This window comes from Oreochromis niloticus, linkage group LG23 (genome assembly GCF_001858045.2).
Source record: "Oreochromis niloticus isolate F11D_XX linkage group LG23, O_niloticus_UMD_NMBU, whole genome shotgun sequence".
NCBI lineage: Eukaryota > Metazoa > Chordata > Actinopteri > Cichliformes > Cichlidae > Oreochromis > Oreochromis niloticus.
Genome location: NC_031986.2, coordinates 39,874,578 through 39,895,721, shown reverse-complemented (window position 1 = coordinate 39,895,721; position 21,144 = coordinate 39,874,578). Strand labels below are relative to the sequence as shown.

Here is a 21,144-nt window from a genome sequence, read left to right as displayed (position 1 = left end):
CTTAGACTGTTTTGTTCATAAGACATGGAGAATCTGAAATGTGACCATTTAAAATAAAAATATGAAATATCATAGATATATGACATAGATTATTGGTTATCTAAGAAGCCATGAAGGCACAATATGCAAATTTGAATGTGCAAGCGCTCAGATATGATGGTTGTCTTAGAAGCCATATAAAAGCAGTAAACTGTACTATGATTTGAGAAAAGCTTAATTAATCAAAAATACTATACTTGCAGAAATACTATTTTTAGCAGAAACACTATATTTAGCACAAATCTTATGAAATAGCAGAATATTATGATTAGCAGAAATGCTGTATTTGGCACAAATCTCATAAAATAGCAGAAAGTATTATTTAGCAGAATGCTGTATTTAGCACAAATACTGAAAAGCAGCAGAAATGCTATGACTTAGCACAACAGTAATAACTTATAGAAATTGGAAAAGCAAAATGGACAGCTGAAAAAAATCCTGAACATGCTAAGGGTCCCTCAAATCTAATTGTTGAATGAAAAAAAAAAAAAATCAGCAAAAAAGTATAACAGTCACACAATCACAAATATGGACACATATGGAAACACACATGCACAGAAAGACACACACAGGATCAAATTCAGTCAACCAGTCTAAATATATTGAATTTAAATCATATAATAAGATGCTCTCATCAAAAGGCTCTCTCTCGCTCTCTCTCTCTCTCACTCACACACACACACACACACACACACACACACATACACAGAGCCTAAAGGGAACAGTATTTGTGCCATGGAGTGTTAACAAGAATCTGAGGTCCATATTAGAAAAGCTGCTAAAATCATAAAAGTTTGCAGAATTGTAATAAATGATCAATATGAATTAGTGGTCTGTGATAGTGTATTAATTTGTAGGGAAAAAACACATGTTGCCCAAGGTGTAATTGAACCCACGACCTTTGGGTTGCAGACCTGTGTCATTACCAACTGCGCCACTGGGAAAGAGAGCAAGCGCCTGGAAAACAGGGTGATGAGCAGTCAGAATTAGATTGCGGTGAGAGGCGAAAACCGCCGTTTTTTTGGAGTTACAAAACGTCATGTAACTCAAAACTAGGTGGACTAGAAGCATAATTCTTGTACTGGGTGAATCAGCGGACTTTGGTGTACTTTGACTGTGATTTGCATTGCTCTTTGTACATCTGTCGCTGAGATATGACGAGAGAAGAAAGGGCAGACCTCAGATATGATTGGCTGGCTGGGAAGCCGTGCAGGCCCTGATATGTATTTGTATGTATCAGTCCTCACAGAGGATTAGCTGCCTGGGGACCTGGCAGAAATATATAGAAATAGTATGATTAAGCATAAATACTACATTTTTTAGAAAAACTATATTAAGCACAAATCCTATAAAAAGCAGAAATACTATATTAAGCAATATAAATATCCTCTAAAAATCCTATAAAAAGCAGTAAAACTGTACTATGATTTGGTAGAAAAACCCTAATTAATCAAAAATACTAAATTTGGCAGAAATACTATATTTAGCACAAATCTTATAAAATAGCAGAAATAGTATGATTTAGCAGAAATGCTGTATTTAGCACAAATCTCATAAAATAGCAGACATAGTATGATTTGCAGAAATGCTGTATTTAGCACAAATACTGAAAAGCAGCAGAAATGCTATGACTCAACACAATAGTAATAACTTAAATAGAAAAATTGGAAAAGCAAAATGGACAGCTGAAAGAATCCTGAACATACTAAGGGTCCCTCAAATGTAATTGTTAAATGAAAAAAATCAGCAAAAAAAAGTATAACAGTGACACAATCACAAATATGGACACATATGGAAACACACATGCACAGAGAGACACACACAGGATCAAATTCAGTCAACCAGTCTAAATATATTGAATTTAAATCATATAATAAGATGCTCCCATAAAAACTCTCTCTCGCCCTCCCTTTCTCTCTCTCTCTGTCACACACACACACACACACACACACAGAGCCTAAAGGGAACAGTATTTGTGCCATGGAGTGTTAACAAGAATCTGAGGTCCATATTACAAAAGCTGCTAAAATCATAAAAGGTTGCAGAATTGTAATAATTGATGAACATGAATTAGTGGTCTGTGATAGTGTATTAATTTGTAGGGAAAAAACACATATTGCCCAAGGTGTAATTGAACCCATGACCTTTGGGTTGCAGACCTGTGTCATTACCAACTGCGCCACTGGGAAAGAGAGCGAGCGCCTGGAAAACAGGGTGATGAGCAGTCAGAATTAGATCGCGGTGAGAGGCAAAGAGCGCCGTTTTTTGGAGTTACAAAACGTCATGTAACTCAAAAACTAGGTGGACTAGAAGCATAATTCTTATACTGGGTGAATCAGCGGACTTTGGTGTACTTTGACTGTGATTTGCATTGCTCTTTGTACATCTGTCGCTGAGATATGACGAGAGAAGAAAGGGCAGACCTCAGATATGATTGGCTGGCTGGGAAGCCGTGCAGGCCCTGATACGAAAATTTGAATGTCTCAGTCCTCACAGAGGACCTGGCAAAAATATATAGAAATAGTATGATTAAGCATAAATACTACATTTAGCAGAAATACTGTATTAAGCACAAATCCTATAGAAAGCAAAAATACTATATTAAGCAATATAAATATCCTATAAAAATCCTATAAAAAGCAAAAATACTGTACTATGATTTGGTAGAAAAACTATAATTAATCAGAAATACTATATTTGGCAGAAATACTATATTTAGCACAAATCTTATAAAATAGCAGAAATAGTATGATTCAGCACAATAGTAATAACTTAAACCGAAACATTGGAAAAGCAAAATGAACAGCTGAAAAAATGCTGAACATGCTAAGGGTCCCTCAAATGTAATTGTGAAATGAAAAAAAATCAGCAAAAAAAAGTATAACAGTCACACAATCACAAATATGGACACATATGGAAACACACATGCACAGAGAGACACACAGGATCAAATTCAGTCAACCAGTCTAAATATATTGAATTTAAATCATACAATAAGATGCTCCCATAAAAACTCTCTCTCGCCCTCCCTTTCTCTCTCTCTGTCACACACACACACACACACACACACACACACACACACATATAGGGAGAGACAAGTAAGTTTCTAGCTCAGTCAAGCAGCCTGGGAGCTGCTGAATTTGAATCCACCAATCAGAGAGCCTTTGCACTTTTCCCGCCAAAACAGGTGCAGCCGTTTTTACACACTCAGCACAGAGAGAGACAGGATTTCTGCAGTGTATTTCTCATAGTGAGGATTCCTCTCAAACAAATGGCCATAATTTCCTAACCGTAGGGGCTAGAACGGTCATTCTTACACCGTTTTGTTCAGAAGAGATGGGGGAATCTTCAGGTGTTAACAATTTATCATTACAATATGAATTATTAAAGATATTTGACTTGTAATGCACCATAACTGAGTAGAGGCGAAGCAAAAACTGCATTGACCTGCCCTCAAACAACGCTTTCTAACTCTAAATCTATTTGGAGTATCGATATAATTCTTTCACCGTAAGAGACAGCAGGCTTTGGTGAACAGTCATGGTAATTTTCAGGTCTTTGTGGAAATCTATCAAAAAGATATGACGAGAGAAAAAAGTGGTTCATTTCCAGAGTTTGAAAGCTGAAGAAATCTGAGCGAGGGACAAATTTCCTACCCTCAAACAAACCCAATTCATGGCCAAATGGTAATAGGTGAGAAAAAAAATCGTACACTGTGAGCGTCAGGAGTGTCTGAAGATATATTGGCACAAGCCTCATGTCTTAACGTCGCTTTGTTAGGGAGATATGACGATTCGAATATGCCTCTCATTACAGAAATCCAGCGGTGATTTTGAACAAACTCTCCATTGACTTTCTATGGAGAGTTTCCAGACTTTGTGTTGGTCTGAGGAGATTTGCCAAAATTCTATAAATCCCACAACAATGATAGTAACATTTTCTGAAAGCCAGCAAAAATGCCTACGTTTTGATGTATAAATTGTGGAAGTGTAGTGAAGATTGAGCAAGTAGCAAGAAGTTGTTCGGACATGAAGAGAAGACTGCAAAACTTTCAGTGGCACACTGAAAGCCAAGTGCATAGCAACCATAACAACGCATGTATTTTGTGAAAAATCACAATTTTGCAACTCAAAACTTAAAGAGGGATAAGATGAAACGGTAACAGATATGAAAAAGCTGAATCATTCATGAATAGCCCAATAATTTGTGAATATTTTAAAATTTGAATGGTTGTTCTAGGCGAAAGTATGAGAAAGTAGTTAAGTTTCAAAAACAAGCAAGTTTTAGCAGAATTGTGGAAGTTTCCCATTCATTTCAATGGGACAAATTAAAGGAAAAAAGCTTAATATTTTAAAAAGTATAACAGCAAAAAATACCAAAAGTCATCGCCATCATTAGCAGAAATAGCAGAATAGTTTAAAATTTGAACGGTGAAAATCGGCTGAAAATTGTGGAAGTAGTTAAGTGCCAAAAAAAGTGCAAAAGTGGCAACTAGAATAATAATAATAAAGTATAATAATAAAGTAGAACTAGAAAGCGAAAATTTCAGAAGAAATTTTATGTGTGCCTATGCCACTGCTATTCAGTGTAGTTTGCCATTCATACAGCTACAGAGAGCAAAACTCAGAAGAGCAGCCATTCTCCACCATGAACTATGGTAAAAACAAACACCGCTCACGCTTCACAGATAACAGCTTACAGTTTTGTGTAAAGATGAAGTTACTTCGTACAGCGCCGATTTGCAGACGCTGTGCACACAGGTTCATGAGCAGAAGTCCCATTGTACCACGGCAGATCCGACAATGTTTGCATGAACACGCTTTGAAGCATTACGTTATGGACCACTTTTCACACATGGTTGGTGTACCCAAACAGCCGGCTGTAGCTTTTCAACTCACAGCCCGACACACACCCAAAAACAGCCGAGAGAGCACAGACTACGCCCGAGAGGCGTGATTGCAGGTGCCGCTCAGGTGGGTCCACCTCCCCTGCAGCGGCACTGCAGACCACGCCCCGCCACACACATCAAACACGTAAAATAAATATTTATGCACTTTTGCATTCACTTTTTGTTTTTTGTTATTTTTACACAGTGTTCTGAATGATGAACAATGGTCTACAGCCAATCTTGTGTATTATTATACAAACTTTGGTTGTAAGATTCAGATAACTATTTAATAAAAGCTAAATATTTTATATGAGAGTAAGAAAGAAAAGTATATCTTTGTGTCCACCTTTCTCTGTTAATGCCCTACCTGGCCCCCTGGCAAAAGCTTTGCTAGATCCGCCCCTGCACAGTTACCAGCTGTCAGCTACACAAAAAAAGGAGCTTGGTGTATATTTGTCTGTCAGAAACAGTTCATAACTTCCCTTCAACTCATTCATGTCACCTAAGGGTAAACCTGTTTCTCCATCACCAGTTCAGCTCTGATGATTCAGTAAGGACATCTCCTGATTTCATCTTCATGCTCCAGCAAACATCAGCTGATACTAGAAATTAAAATCAAAAGAATTCTAACAACAGCTGATCAAGCTTAAACGTGCTGCTGTTGTTTAGCGCGATAAACAAACAAGAGAGAAAAGCCGATCATTGATCAGTTTCATGACTGAAGTTTCAACAGGCGAGAGAATGACAGGGGAGGCTGTCATAAAGTTCAACATCGGTAACATCGGTAACTTAGCCCGCACACAGCTGTATACAAACTCCGTAGTGCTAGCTAGCACGCAGTACGAGTTATTGTAAGTGATTGAAAAAGTCAGCACAACGAAAATAAACTACACCTAAACTCGGTTTATATCTGACCCAAATAGAGTGCAGGTCATAACTTCTTACCTGAAATTCAGTTCACCTCACGCTCCTGCCTTCGCTTTCCCTCATCCACGATTGACCTCCGCGTTAGCAAACACCGGTCGATCGGCGGTAGCCTCACCGCCTTGTATGTCTCGTTCGCGGCATGTCTTTTCTGTCACACACCGGTGGATAGCTGCCCTCTGTTGTAGCTCCACCACCAAACAACTCAGTTATTTTTTCCACATCGACCAGCATCATCGGCCCATATAAACGAAAATAAGTCCAGCTAAGACACAGACCCTTGCCGAGCGATCGGGCGATTAAACAAATTTTAGCCACCTCACTATCAGCCAAGCCTGGGTGGTTTTTCACGAAGGGTCGCTAGCCGCGCTAAGCTAGCGGCGCTAGCTAGCTAGCCAGCCAGCTATCAGCAACACGTAAGAGAACTGTTGCTAAATAAACTACACCTAAACTCGGTTTATATCTGACCCAAATAGAGTGCAGGTCATAACTTCTTACCTGAAATTCAGTTCACCTCACGCTCCTGCCTTCGCTTTTCCTCATCCACGATTGACCTCCGCGTTAGCAAACAGCGGTCGATCCGCGGTAGCCTCACCGCCTTGTATGTCTCGTTCGCGGCATGTCCTTTCTGTCACACACCGGTGGATAGCTGCCCTCTGTTGTAGCTCCACCACCAAACAACTCAGTTATTTTTTCCACATCGACCAGCATCATCGGCCCATATAAACGAAAAATAAGTCCAGCTAAGACACAGACCCTTGCCGAGCGATCGGGCGATTAAACAAATTTTAGCCACCTCACTATCACCCAAGCCTGGGTGGTTTTTCACGAAGGGGCGCTAGCTAGCTAAGCTAGCGGCGCTAGCTAGCTAGCCGGCTATCAGCAACACTTAAGGGAATTGTCGCTAATATGGGATGTCTTGATAAAACGAGCAGATATTTGAAGTTTACACACCTACATTCTCGCCTGAAAATATCTTAAAAGTGTATTTTGTGACCTAGAAACACGAATAAAAGACATATAAAACGAAGTGGTGTCCGCCATTGTTTGACTCGGTAGAGGCATGCTATGAATTGTGGGATATGTAGTTTTCACCAAGCATGGCACCCTTTAGGCCGTACTACTCCCGGTATACCACTAGAGAGAGCCAACACACCACAAATGAAGTCTGTTTCTATGGTGCCAAAAGCAGAATCTTTCTCAGGAGCCTAGAAATTGGCCTAAATTTGCACTAAAATCTAAATATTTCAAAAACTATAAAAGTTATAAAGACCAAAAGTCACACCATACTAGCCCAGCTCCAGCCGCACAAAATGATGTAACATATGTACCCCTATTGTCAAAACTGTTTGGCAGAGGAGCGCGGGAAAATTTTCACTAAAATATTAATATTTAAAAAACTATAATATTCATAAACACCAAAAGTCATAGCACACCATTCCAGATCCAGCCGCACAAAATGAGGTAACATATATGAAGCTTGTCTGAAAACTGCGGGTCGAGATACACTGCAAAATTTCAGGCGGAAAAAGGAAAATAATAATAATAATAATAATAAGAATAATAAATCCGAGGAATAGTAATATGTGTGCCTCTTGGCATAGGCACACATAATAAAGAATAAAGAGAAACAGGAACACTATAGTGTGGATGCCTTAAAGCATCCACACAATAATATTGTCCCGTCTCCCTCCTCTGGTCTCTGAGGCCACCGCCCTCCGCTGTTTCACAACACGCTGCAGGGCGGAGTCTGCAGCTGAGGTTCACGGTGGTAAATTTGACCTCATTTTAAAACAAAATGAGGCCATTTTATGTTATTTTGGCAACTGGGGCTGTAGCGAGCTCTGTGGCAGTACTGGCGATGGTGTTGTACTTTATACTAACCACAACGGTAACGTAAACTCAACCATTTAATCTGCATGCGTTTTAGTGACGTCTGTGATTTGTACTGCGTGTAACACAATTTCATCTAACATGGTTTTTTTTTTTTTTTTTTTTTTACTGCTGTAATAATATCGTTAATCCATTTTTCACGTAAACAACGATGGCTGTTACCTAAGATGCTCTGCGTGTTTGTGGTGGGCTTTGATTAACACACGTGACACGGACGGACGCCCACAAAGTTCGCAAATCCTTCCCTCCCTCTGCTTTTTCCCCACACAGTTAGACACATACCTTTTTACTGAATTTGGAGGGTGGAAAAACAAAAAGAAAAAAATACATTACATATAAGTGCTGTTTGTGACACCGGATGTTTGTGCTCCCCTTCTGGCTGCTGGTGTCAGCTGATAGGCTTATCATCAGGGACAGACAGAGAGGCACGTCTGGATGGACACAACACCCGGCCATGTTTTTTATTGTAACTGATGTTTTATGATTAAAGAATAAAAGTTTGCTTTCAGCATCAGTTTATATTAGTGGTGGATAAAAAGTGGAGAAAGAACAGAGTTCATTTTCTTATTATTATTATTATTACATTTTATTTGTCTGTTGTTATTTTCTGTTTTCAGTGTAATTATGAGTTAGCTTCCACATTGGATTTGGCGTTTTACTCTTTATCAGGGCAAGATTTAGAAAAGTTAAAAGAGGAATTACAATTACAGATCATGTAGACCTCCTGAGTTGTAATAAAGAAATGCACCCAAGCCTCAACAGTCCAAACTGACAAAAAGTAAAACTTTATGACTACACACTATTTCTTAAATGAAACACTGTAGTTTAAATTTGATCAAGATCTGGATTTCCTGCACACTTGCCTGGACAAAATAATCTTTACTACTGAAAATCAGAGCAAAATGTTGCCTCATCTCTTATTTTGTGGCGCAATGTTCTGCTTAGCTCTTCTACTCCAGCTCACAAAACATAATCACCAGTTTTGTAACAATTCTGCTCTTGTTGTCTGAGATTATGATTATTTGGTAGAATGATTTTTTTTCCCTGCATAAAGTTTCAAGTTCGCTTATAAACTTTGTGGTGGGAAAAAGTAGGCTCTCATGTAATGACATGGTTAGCATTGTTGAATGGGTGCATTTAAACCATAATCTTGTGTAAGCCTAAAGCAAATGTGAAAATATCAGAACAAAGAAAAGAAGGTTGTCTGCCAAACTCATTTCTTTGGAATATTTTTGTCAAAGGTCTGTACGCTTAGCTCGCATAGCCGTTTTGTAATGGCTCATGGACCATTGGACCCTTACAAAACAGGCAAGATAACGGTTTTCAACCCTTTTATTTCAAAATAGCCACATTAGTTGTTTAATTGCTTTGGATTAACAGTACTGGCAGTTATATTATATTACAAAATATTGAGAGATTATTGATGCACAAAATAATTCTCCATAAAACTTGGTTTCTAATTTCACACTAGAATATAAAGAGATTGTGTAACATCTGCACAGTGACTCAAAGCAACCTGTGCTACACACGTAAACAGGTAAAACTCAGCAACTGTTATTCAATAGGTTTTACTAAACAAATCACTGTTACTGTTATTTATTTTGTAAAATGTATATTTTTGATACTCTTTGCGTACTGAGATAAAAAGCAGGTGTGATTGAAGCTTCTGGCTCTGATTCGTCCTCACATCTTCCATTCAAAATGTGAAAAAATGTAATAATCTTAAAGCTGATTGATGTAAATTTAAAATTTTAAAATGTGTTTTTTCTCATTACAATAGAACGAGAGAAATGCAGTCTTGTTAGGGTAATGTAGAAGTTTATATCTGCTGCAAATCACCAGTTTTTCACTCAGATACTAAACACAATGCATAATGAGCTTTGGTTTTTCTTCCGACCGTTGCTCTTTGCTCTACACGGACTAAGTTGTGAACTGTGGACTGCAGCACATGTGCTTTTCTGATCTGGCTTTACTGAATCAGCAGCACAGAGGGAGGTACTGGACAATCACAGCCTATCAGTTTAGTTAATGATCACCTGGTTTCCCTTTACAAAAGCACTGTAGAACATGAGTACTCTCAGTACAGGGACAGAAGTTCAGCGGTGATACTTTTAGAGACAGAGGAGGTAACTAGGGCAGCCATGCGCCTGATAGGGTGCACAGTGCTCCTCTCTGTCCTGCTGCCGGCCATGGTAAGAAACAACGGGATTAGGACTGAAACATTACTTTTGCCTTTGAGGGCTAACCTTTGCTTTTGCTTTTGCTCTCCATAGATTTATGTTTATTTTCATGTTGTATTGCTTTTTTTTGTATTTTCATTACATTTTCTTTTTAAAATGAATTCTTCACATCTGATAGGCTGTTGAGTTTTGGAAATAACACGGTGTTCTAACTACTTATTGTTTTGTTTTTATTCCTTCTAAAACAGTCTACCCCATTAGAGGAATGGCAGAGGGCAACATCCATTTATAACTTTTCAGCAACGGATATCGATGGCAACGTGGTTTCCCTTGAAAAATACAGGTAAATTTCTCTGTCATTTTGTTAAAACCTCCTATTACAATTATAAACCTCTTATCACTAATAAAATGTGTGTGCATGTGTGTGTGTGTATTTAGGGGGAATGTTGTCATCATCACCAATGTTGCCTCTAAATGAGGTAAAACCCCAGTAAACTACTCTCAGTTTACTCAGTTGCACGCCAAGTACGCTGAGAGAGGTTTAAGCATCCTTGCCTTCCCTTCCAACCAGTTTGGGAACCAGGTATGTAAAACATAAGTTGTTTTTTTTATTGCAACATTTACTGAGATTTGTTTGTGTAAGTTATCAGTTATCCAGGTCATGGATAACTGGAGATCTGTAAAGACGTTTCACCTCTCACCCAAGAGGTTTCTTCAGGTCTAAAAACAAATGGTGGAAAGTCCCAGATATTTACCCCTCATGGGGTTTCACCCTTAACCCCCAGTGATGGTAATGGCCTGCACCTTTATTTACACCGTGGCTCATGTAACGACTAACATGATCAATAGGGGGTCAAAACCCTCAGAACCATCTCCAATAATGACAGCCCCCATTAGGGGACTCCAGGTCTTGTTTTTAGACCTGAAGAAGCCTCTTGGATGAGAGGGGAACCGTCCTCACAAACTTAAAGAAGTTCAGTTGTCTTGTTTTTTCAAGCTCTCAAGATGGAGAAGATAGTGTTTTTATAAACACTAAAACCAAATATAAATGGAAAAACGAATTATAATAATGAGAGGCACTGCAAGTGAATGGGTAATTTAAAAAAAATGTCCCCAGATGACTGATTAAAGTTAGTTTTTATATTGCTGTGCTTTTTACAACAGATGGAAATTAGCCCTTGGCTATAATCTGGCATGTCTACATTCATGTAATTTTTTTTTTTTTACATTTATGTTCATTAACATGCACTGTCCTAAATAAATAAATAAAATTAAATAAAATTAAATTATGTTTTATGCAAATTAGGTGTTATCTCTTTAAATATGGAGACTTTATGGACTTGTACTTCTCCAGAACACAAATGTGATACATGTTAAGGTTTTTACAGATGCTTTTACTGTTTATTGTGCCATAAATCAATACATTTTTAACAGATGGACAATAACTTTTTAAAAGTTTTACAGAAAAAAAACATTTTTTTTAAATTACCCCTCTGAAAAATCTTTAGAGTATAAATAGGAACATGACTGGAAGGCTTGATGGATGTCGGTGAGAATAGATTTGTACACAGTTTTGAAAAAATTTAGAGAAAATAAAATATGAAAACTGTGTAAGTGAAATGTTAGGCAGTGTGAAACCTTTATAGTTTTTTGTATAAGGTCTTCTGAAATGTTTTTTTTAAATATCTAAAGCATTCATAATTTCATTAAGAGTTTAATCATAGGCATAAATTGTAGTTGCATTAACATTGAAATGGATAATTTGGCAATCTTCTCACTACTAGTCTGAATGATGGCTTGTTTTGAAAGAAACTAGGCATGACATTTGGTGCCCAGTATATTTAATTTGTCATATGCAGGTCACTGAGAGCAGTTAGAGACTTCAATACTTTTAATACTATTTACTTTTAGGAGCCGGGCAATGAAACTCAAATCAAGCAGTTTGCAGACACGTTCAGCGCTCGGTTTGATATGTTCAGCAAGATCGAGGTGAATGGCCAAAACGCTCATCCTCTGTGGAAGTGGCTGAAGGAACAGCCTAACGGAAAGGGCTTGTTTGGGAAGTAAGTTGTGAATGAATGAATCTGGGTCACAGTCATATGGTCACAAAGTATCTTAAAAGCTTGTTTGGATCAGACGTAATGCATACAGTTATCTGTTTAAAACGTGTACAACTGAATTTGAACAAGAATCGGTCATATCATTTAAATCAGTTATTGATTAACAGCATTTTTATTCCAATGCTGACTGAATGAGAGCGATTATTAGTTTTCTAACACATTTTTTGTGTTTATTTCTGTAGTAGCATCAAGTGGAATTTCACTAAGGTACGTTTTTATTACGGTTTATTTTTAAAACATTTTTATGTCAACAGGGCTAAAATATTATAAAATATAAAACTCTGATTATTTGAAAAACAGTATGAAGAATAAAGGATAATGATGGAGAGTATGCAACAATTAATGGAACAAGCTTTTATATGCAAAAATATGTTATAATTATTCATTTATATTTTTTTTGTGTTTAGTTTTTGATCAATAGAGAGGGTCAGGTGGTGAAGAGATATGGACCCTTGGATGATCCAAGTGTACGTACAAAACCTGGTTGTTCTGTCAGATGTTCATTGCTCATGTGTCTGTGTGATTACTGCTCACCCCGTGATGAGCTCTGCTGTGCTTTCAGAAACAACAAGAGATGTTTATAGTACGTGTAATTTTATCACCCCTGTGTATAGACATGCAACTGAAGTCCATGCAACTCTCGCTTTCTTTCCAGGTGGTGGAGAAGGATCTTCCCAAATACCTTTAAACCTCTAAGAGATGCCTGAAACCGTGCTTACTTGCATCCACTTGATTTTGCGTTTCCAATACTCTTTTTTCCCACATTTCTCTGCCTCTCCAAGCACCGGTGGATATAGTTTGGGTCTATCCCAGACCAGTGACGGTCTGTTCATCAACCTGCATCGCAGGCAGGGCAGACCTGATGTAAATGGCGTGCAAACCTGCTGGGAAGGCGACCGAGCTTATATTCATAGAGTTCTATGGAGAGAACGACAGGGAACCCATTAATAGAGCATCATTCAGCACCTTAATGTTGGGCATTGTTTTCATCATAAAATATACTAAGATTTGTTCCTGTTATATTTTTGTGTGTAACATTTATTGTCTGTGATTAAAACAAAGGTGTTGGGGTTTTTATGGGGTTTTGAGGTATAAATCTTGTTACCAAGGAACAGATAAGATAAGATAAGATAAGATAAGATGGCCTTTATTAGTCCCACAGGTGGGAAATTTGTTTTGTTACAGCAAAAGTGCAAAGTTATGTAGCAGAAATTAGAAAACACTGGAATGCAATAAAATACAATAAAATAAAATAAAATAAAATACTATATACAATAGAATAAAATAGAATAGAATAATATATACAATAGAATAAAATAGAAATACAAATACTATATACAACTGAGTAGGAAAATACAAAAACACAACTTCGTCAGAAGAAGAATTGCACGTATAGCAGTCTTATTGCACATGTGTGGGTTTGTGTGTTTGATCAGCTGCAAAAGTCTTTATTGTAGAGTCTGACAGCAGTGGGGAGGAAAGACCTGCGAAATCTCTCCGTCCCACACCGTGGGTGCCGCAGTCTCCCACTGAAGGAGCTGCTCAGTGCTGTCACAGTCTCATGCATGGGGTGGGAGATGTTGTCCAACAGGGATGACAGCTTAGCCACCATTCTCCTGTCACTCACCACCTCCACTGGGTCCAGAGGGCATCCTAGAACAGAGCTGGCCCTTCGGATCAGCCTGTTCAGTCTCTTCCTGTCCCCAGCAGAGATGCTGCCCCCCCAGCAGACCACACCATAAAAGATGGCTGAGGCCACCACAGAGTCATAGAGTCATAGATACATCTTGATCATTCATGTGTGCGAGGATCTTTTCTTTTGTGTAACAGGAGCAATTAAAAAGGACTTCAGCTGAAAATGTAATAATTTCTGTGTCAGAAACTCTTTAAGAAGTGAGCACTAGAACTTGAAATTGTTAAACACAGTATTGTTCAGAAACTGTGGACAGAGCAGTTTACCCTATAGGGTGTCCTAAAAATAACAATGATGACATATAGAACAAATAAAGAACTCGGAAAATATTGAATCTTGGCAGTAACCTGGATCATTAATTCCTTATATCGATGTTGGCGCTATTTGTAGGGGAGCAGGGGAAACAAGAACATTATTCAACCACACAAAAAATATCATTACTATTTTTCTTTCTCCTCTGTGTTTTTCTTATATTTTTAAAAATTATTTCTATATAACCTGATAATATCATTGTGATCTAATTCTGTGTAATAATAAGTGAAAATCTTACATCTTGACACACAGTAAGTTCATCCTTGCAAAAACCTAGAAAATGTCACAGATTTTATTTAAAAGACTCTTAACTTATTTATTTCTAAGCTTCTCTGAGACTCTTTATTATTAAGTATCGTCTTCTACTCACTGCAGCAGATAATCTGCTTCTCACCCTATTCCTAGCACCTTCCTCCTTCACTGCATCCAATGAATTTTCTCTGTGGTCGTCCTCTTTTCCTCTTTCATAGCAGCTTCATATTCAGCATGCTTCATCCAACATATCCATTATCCGTCTTTTGCACATGCTCAAACCATCTCAGCCTTTCGTCTACAACTTTGTCTCTTACAGCTCAACCTGATATATCCTTCTGATGTGTTCATTATTAATCTTATAAATTCATACATTATGAATTTATTACTTCTACTCCTTGCAAAGGTACCCATTTGTCACTCCTACCACTCCTAGATCCACAAGGACACAGTACCTTGTGACCTTCTCTCCAGCAACACTCTCAAAGCAAACCTCGCATCTGTATTGCTGTATTATCTTTATCCCTGTGTAATTACTAGAACTGTACAAATCAACCCTGTTCTTGAAAATCTGCACCAATACGCTTGTTCTCCGTTCCTCAGGCATTATCTGACTCTCTAAGATTAAAAACTCCTGGATGTTTTCATACGTCCACAAAGTATGTCATCTGGATAAGTAAATTAAATAAGTTAAACGTATAACAGAAACATAGTAATCCCCCATAAAAAAAACAAGAGACCCGAAATGTTATGCAACTGCTCAGCCGAATCTCCTTCTTGCAGTTCACTCAGAGTCCTGTAGAGGGAGTCACATGGCCCATCAGTACAAAACCAGGCGGCAGCGGCTCAGCAGCAGCAGCAAGTGCAGTGCAGAGGAGCTGGAAGGAGCAGATTGTGTGCTGCTGTCGTGAGGAAAGACTGCACAGATGAAGGGACCGTCGCGGATAGCTGTCGCATATTCCTCCGTTTGATTATTGTCACACATCAAACGACCCGCTCCTCTTTCCCTCCACCGGGATCGCGCCGTCGCTGTGGGTCTTTCATTCGGAGGGGCTTGCCTGTTTTTTCCTCCGGGAGGCTGAATGGAAGCAGCAGCCGAGGGAGCGGTCGGGCTGTCGGAGGCCAGGGAAGGGAGCCCGCTGTCCGGGGCCGCAGCATCCGATGATGCGGACACGGTTGTGGGAGTAAGCTACGGGATGGACGCCGCAGACATGGGTATTTTTCCACATATCTCATAAGCCATTCTCATCGTCCCTCCATCCATTTTCCCTCGCGGCTTTACTGCTGCTACCGTAACCAGAAAGTCCCGACTCATCTCTGCTAGCAAGGAATTAGTAAGCTAGGCTAGTGGCTAACTAAGCTGAATGGATGGGGCTCAGGTGAAGTTAAGTGCTGTACATACTGCATACTGTGTAGGGTACATTTATATAAGTACAACTATGAGCAGCCAGCACACGGACAAATACAAGTGTTCCATGGCTGATGATAAAGCTGTTAATATTTTTGGTTTATAAAAGCAGACAGGTGTGAAGTCAAGGTTTCTCATCACTTCTTCATTTCATTTATTGATTTTTATTTATTGCTCTTTAAAAAAAAGTATGAATGTATTCACATGGCCAGCTTTGGGCACCTAAACATTAAAGCCTCAATTTGCTTATTTGTCACCATCTTGACACTTACTGGAATCAGTAATTTATTAAGGAGAAGGAAGGTTGAGCAAACTGGAGCCACTACAGTTGACTAACAGGCTAGACACCAGTTAAAGGGTGTAAAAGCCTTGCAATAGTCCACCAGTGTTTGAGGAAGTCCCGATAATGCATCAATAATATGAAGCAACTAAATGCAATCAGACCACCACTGATTTGGTCGGTTACACCTGTGGCGGTTATGCAATGACACCTCAATATATCTTCTATTTAAAAAAAAAGGCCCATTGGCAGTAAGTTTATAGATATAATTAATATTTAATTATTATTAGATTTAAACTGTCCAGGCAACTATATCAGCTGATAGAATTTAAACCTATGTGTATCAATAATAACACTTTTTTGGGGTCAGAAATTTCAGCATAGAAATCTAAAGACATGTGACCTTCAAACCATCCAGAAGTTTGCAAATTGTTGCATTCTGCAAATACAATATCCAGTTATTTATGCTCTTGTCAACAACCTTGTCTGTGCTAAAATGTCAGCCGCCTGCCATATGTAGCACAGTATTATATTCAGAAAGAAATATATTATCTTTGTGATGTAAAGAACAGCTGGGTAGTTTACAGAGTCACCTCACTAGAGCCAGGTTTCTCAGCCCCAGCTGTACTGTTACACACTTGTGCCGTAGCGGTGTCATGGTGGAATTTTCCATATGTGCACTCTCGCTGCAGTGAAAATCACACCAACAGCCCCCGTGCAGTTGATCACTACAATACCCCCACAACCGAGGAAAAGGGTTGGTGGTGTGAAGACCCTTTTCAGAATGGGTCTATTAAAGCAGTTGCTACTTTCTTTACACCATTTGTGGTTGACTTTTAGGGGATTTATTTGTTACATGCGTATAAGTGAAAAGCAGGTGTTCTTAGATCTCTGTTTTGTTCAATATGTGTCCAACATATTGACATACTAGAGTCACACCTCTATGAGTCATAATGGTGCTACTTATTATATAAATGAGGTTAAAGTGAACAAATGTTAACCAGTTTGCAGTGAAGGAAGTGGCAGACAGTGGGGAGAGCTAAACAGAGTTAACAAACTCGCAAAACTGAATAATAAAGGGACACACACAGACACCACACAACATAGTTCTTCCTTTTTAATAGGGTTCATTCAAGTTAATGTTTTCTCTGCATGTTCAGGATTCATCATTTCCATTATAAAATCTTCTTTGTGAGCATGTAAAACTGCTTTTAGCTGTGTGTTCAGCCCTTGTGTCTAACAGCCACCAGTCATGTTGCATTCACTGGTCTTGCACACTGTACATCACAATTCTGGGATTTTTTTCTTCTCATTGATGAGAAAGGTGCTGACTTTGACAAGAGTTCAGGACCTCCACAGAGAATAGGCTTGTGAATCAAAGAGACTGTCTGCTGAGGGTTAGTAGTCGAGCTTAGCTTTATCAGAAGAGGAAAATGGAATCCAGGTGCCCCCGACTGCAGATGGTGTGTGTTTCATTTACTCTGTGGATGCCTGCTTAGTTACTGGCCACTCGCATGCATTGGAAAACATAAGGTTTACAAAGGCCTTTTGCGCATTAATAGTGTTTAGGAGATATTTAACAGAGCTCTGCCCTGCTGAATATTTCATAGTTGACAGTTTGGCATTCACCTGTCTGTGCTTTCTTGCGGGGAACTTCTTGACCTTTAAATAACCAGGAAAACGATATTATTGCTGACATACTGTAGGGCGTATAGACTTGATCTCACTCCTTTTCGTTCTCCGTGTTGCTGCTTTTGTTTGCTTGCATAGGAATATCGCCATCCGTGAATAAGAGAGTGGATGGAGACGAGTGTCAGGGATGATTTGTGACAAAAAAGCAGCAAGAGTGAAAGGGAAGGTTTACAAGATGGTAGCGAAATCTGCTGTGATGTATGGTTTGGAGATTGTGGCACTGAGAAAAAGACAGGAGGCCAAGCTAGAAGTGACAAAGTTGAAGACCAGAATGGACAGGATTAGAAATGAGTATGTCAGAGAGACAGCTCGGGTTCAATAGTCCACAAGACCACAGAGGAGATTCATGGCCACGGTGAAGAAGGACATGCAGAGGGTTGGTGTAAAAGAGAAGGATGCTGGATAAAGGTAGGACAGAAACACAGGAAAAGATGATACCGTGCACTAAAACAAGCAAGTGATTTTTCTGCTTTGAGCACGAATTAAATAAAAGGAAATCCCACCTTTCCCAGAACACCTAAATTCTGTGCAGTGGTTCAGTAAGCACACCTAATATGTCATTTGATAAATGGTTCCAAAATTATTAAGTGCAGCAGCAAAGCAAACAAAAAGACCACTACTGCACGCTCACTCAGTGTTATTGGTCATCCCTCAGAGTCGTGGAGCCTTGCGTGTAAAAATGCGATTATTTTCCCCTCGGTTCTCTTGTTTTTATAACATCGTGTAGAATGTTAATCCATTTCTTGCTGTCTTGCAATCTAAGATTTAATGTGTACAAAGCATAGCTGTTTAAAGCCCCGCAACAGGGAGGGGTAGGTGCTGATCACACTTTGACTTCCTTGCAACATCTGACAAGTGAGTGGGTCTAAAAGCGAAAAAGAAAAGTCATGTGCAATAACAATTTCAGATGACCCTCACACCAGGGTGTTATTTTTTTAAGTGGATATTCACAGCAGAAGCGATTCAGTTCACATAAGTAATGAGGAATTGAAATATCAGCTGTAAAGGTTCAGCTTGATTCTGATTGGCTCTTTATGATGTTGGATGCTGATCAACGTGAGCTCTCTCGGTTTACGTCAGATCCTGCAAATGCGTAATTGCGGGTTGCTCTGCAATGTGTGAATACAGCGTTGTGTGGGAGTCGCAGCTGGCTGTTAAATAGCTGTCTGAGCATTTATTCCCATTTAAAGCATCACATCTTCTGGCCGTTGTAATTTGTCCCCGTAGTCTCCTTTCAGCACAATGGCAGCATTCGTCTCACTTATCTTCTCCTCGCACTCGGCTTCATCCTCAGAGACAGTCTCCTCTCCTTCCTCTCTTCTCCAGAGTGAGCCACAGCTCATCTACCTTCTCTGTGATTCCCTCAGCTCAGCTCAGCCACTCATTTGCTACTATCCATCAGTTCTCGCCCCTGTCTGTTTTTCTCTGTTCGCTTCAGGCACGGCCTGTCAGAACTGCTGACGGTAGCACAAAGGGTGGGTTACCTCCTGTGGAATTTACCATCCATCTGCTTCCCCTCTTATTTCTATGGCAAGGTCTCTCTCTTTTCCCCTTCTTCTTTATCCTTCTGTAGCTATGCAGGAAAGGATCAGTTTTTATCCTTGTAACTCGTTCGAGGAGCCTGTGTAGGGTTTTGACCCTCTGCCAGGTTTTTTGATGTCATTATTTTACGCAGATGATGACGCAGTCCAGTTACATCTCTGATTTTGTGCATGTGGGGGATGTGTGCTATAGTAGATATTTTGAGCTGGCACCACAGCAAGGCTGGAGTATTGTGTTTGCTGCTGTCTGTCCTTGTGCCTTGTCAGGGTTTTTCACTCTCTCAGGGATACCCGCTGGACAGTTGAGAATAAGGGCGGGGTGGGCTTCAATTTATTTATTTATTTTTTCTGTTGTGGTGACTTTGCAGGTGTGAAAGCCGCCGGAGGAGGCTCCGACTCAAACTCTTACATGGCTGCAGTGTCATGCTGTAATGGCTTCGCTCGGTGGGGAAATAAGGCGAAGACCTACTGTTACTGAGTTACTGAGCCCCTAATGCAGGCTATTATTATTTCATAAGCAGCACCTGGAGCATGAACGGAGTGAGACAGGAACACTGTCAACCTAATGCAAACCACCCACATAGAATTAGTAGCATTTATTTTCAGCCAAAAAAACAAAACAGCATTGGATGGTGTCTTCTCAGGGTTTTATTTCTCCAGATTGGCAGCATGACCTGTACAGTTTGTACTACATCTCACCCAGTGGATGTCTACCTAAGTCCCTGATAAGCATTTTGGAGAAGTGATTAGGATTATTAATCAGTACTATTTGATTTCTTTGAAGCTGTTATTCATGCCTGAGCCTGACAAAGTGGAAGACCAAGATGCTGCAGGGTTTATTCAAGTTTAATAGGGCCTGAGCCGTGAGAAAATATATTCATTCATTAAACAGTACGGGCCTAGTTGGCAAGTTCAGTCTGACCCTGGTATAAGCATTACTCCCAGCTCGTGTGATGGTGAATTTGCTTTGGGCCCCGAGAGAAGAGATAAAATAACCAAGGCTGCTTTTTCCAGTCTCTATCAGCCACAGCACAGATCGTTTGTTAGCGCTCTTGAATTACTTCTCCGATTGGTCAGATTAGTCTCTCTGGGGAAAAGACTTGCTACGCTTTTCTATCCTGGTTTCTGAGGACTTCTTTACCTATTGTAATCATGTACATATTTATTAGGCAGATATACTGATGTGAAAACAGCTCACTTGTCAGCACATGGTCACTGTCACTTATCTTGTCCTAGTTCATTTAAGGAGCATTGTGCAAGTAAATAAGAGAAAATGTGATTGTTTGATTAGCTGCGATTTTGCAACACATCTTGTGCAGAAAATGTTCTCTCTCAGAAAATCATGTTTAGATTTGTTGAAAAAGATGAAGCAATTTTGTGGTGGAACAATGTAGGGACCATCCATCCATCCATTCGCTTCCGCTTATCCTTTTCAGGGTCGCGGGGGGCGCTGGAGCCTATCCCAGCAGGTATATATATATATATATATATATATATATATATATATATATATATATATATATATATATATATATATATATATATATATATATATATATATATTACCTTAGTGCAAAGATTATGCAATATTGTGTATTTGCACAGATATTAAATCAGACCCAGTAATTATTTGCATCATCATCTTCATTATTCTAGCACACTGCATTAATCAAATGCAGCCATAACAAAACATTCTTCACTCCTCTGCAGATTTTCTCCACAGGTGTTTTTCCTCTTTTCTCCATGTTTTGGCGTTCTGTGGGTAACCCTGAGCAAAAGACTCATTATCTGTACTGTTTTGTGCTACATTGGTAGCTAGGGAATGTGTTGTCTACCACATTGTAATTTATAAACGCTGTCAGCTTGTGAGTATTTTATAAGCATTCATCTGCATGTCCAATAGTGGCAAAAAAAGGCTTTAA

General features: G+C 39.2%; 3 protein-coding genes across 8 annotated transcripts in view; 2 read left to right on the top strand and 1 right to left on the bottom strand.

Moving 5' to 3' along the window:
- The window catches only part of polr2eb (RNA polymerase II, I and III subunit E, b), a 16,806-nt gene extending 8,606 nt beyond the window's left edge, over window positions 1-8,200 (bottom strand). Inside the window, exon 1 of the mRNA XM_019351438.2 lies at window positions 8,027-8,200. Coding sequence (XP_019206983.1) covers window positions 8,027-8,200 — 174 coding nt within the window. The remainder of the gene's footprint in view (window positions 1-8,026) is intronic.
- gpx4a (glutathione peroxidase 4a) lies at window positions 7,590-19,963 on the top strand. 4 transcript variants are annotated; one of them, XM_013267111.3, is made up of 7 exons: window positions 7,597-7,742; window positions 10,173-10,267; window positions 10,363-10,507; window positions 11,836-11,987; window positions 12,227-12,251; window positions 12,452-12,511; window positions 12,700-13,121. In XM_013267111.3, exons 1-7 carry the CDS (start codon window positions 7,650-7,652, stop codon window positions 12,730-12,732), a joined length of 603 nt encoding a protein of 200 aa, XP_013122565.1. In that variant the 5' UTR covers window positions 7,597-7,649; the 3' UTR covers window positions 12,733-13,121. The 4 variants fall into 4 exon arrangements, with proteins under 4 accessions (XP_025758635.1, XP_013122565.1, XP_013122567.1 ...); XM_013267113.3 differs by lacking the exon at window positions 7,597-7,742 and adding an exon at window positions 9,775-9,936; XM_025902850.1 differs by lacking the exons at window positions 12,227-12,251; window positions 12,452-12,511; window positions 12,700-13,121 and adding an exon at window positions 19,813-19,963 and having other exon boundaries at window positions 7,590-7,742.
- pip5k1ca (phosphatidylinositol-4-phosphate 5-kinase, type I, gamma a) overlaps window positions 15,088-21,144 on the top strand; it is a 48,071-nt gene continuing 42,014 nt past the window's right edge. Inside the window, exon 1 of one of the 3 annotated variants that reach the window (XM_005478976.4) lies at window positions 15,088-15,516. In XM_005478976.4, the coding sequence (XP_005479033.1) occupies window positions 15,384-15,516 (133 nt within the window). In that variant the 5' untranslated portion in view covers window positions 15,088-15,383. The remainder of the gene's footprint in view (window positions 15,517-21,144) is intronic. The other 2 variants (XM_005478977.4, XM_005478978.4) reach the window with 2 other exon arrangements.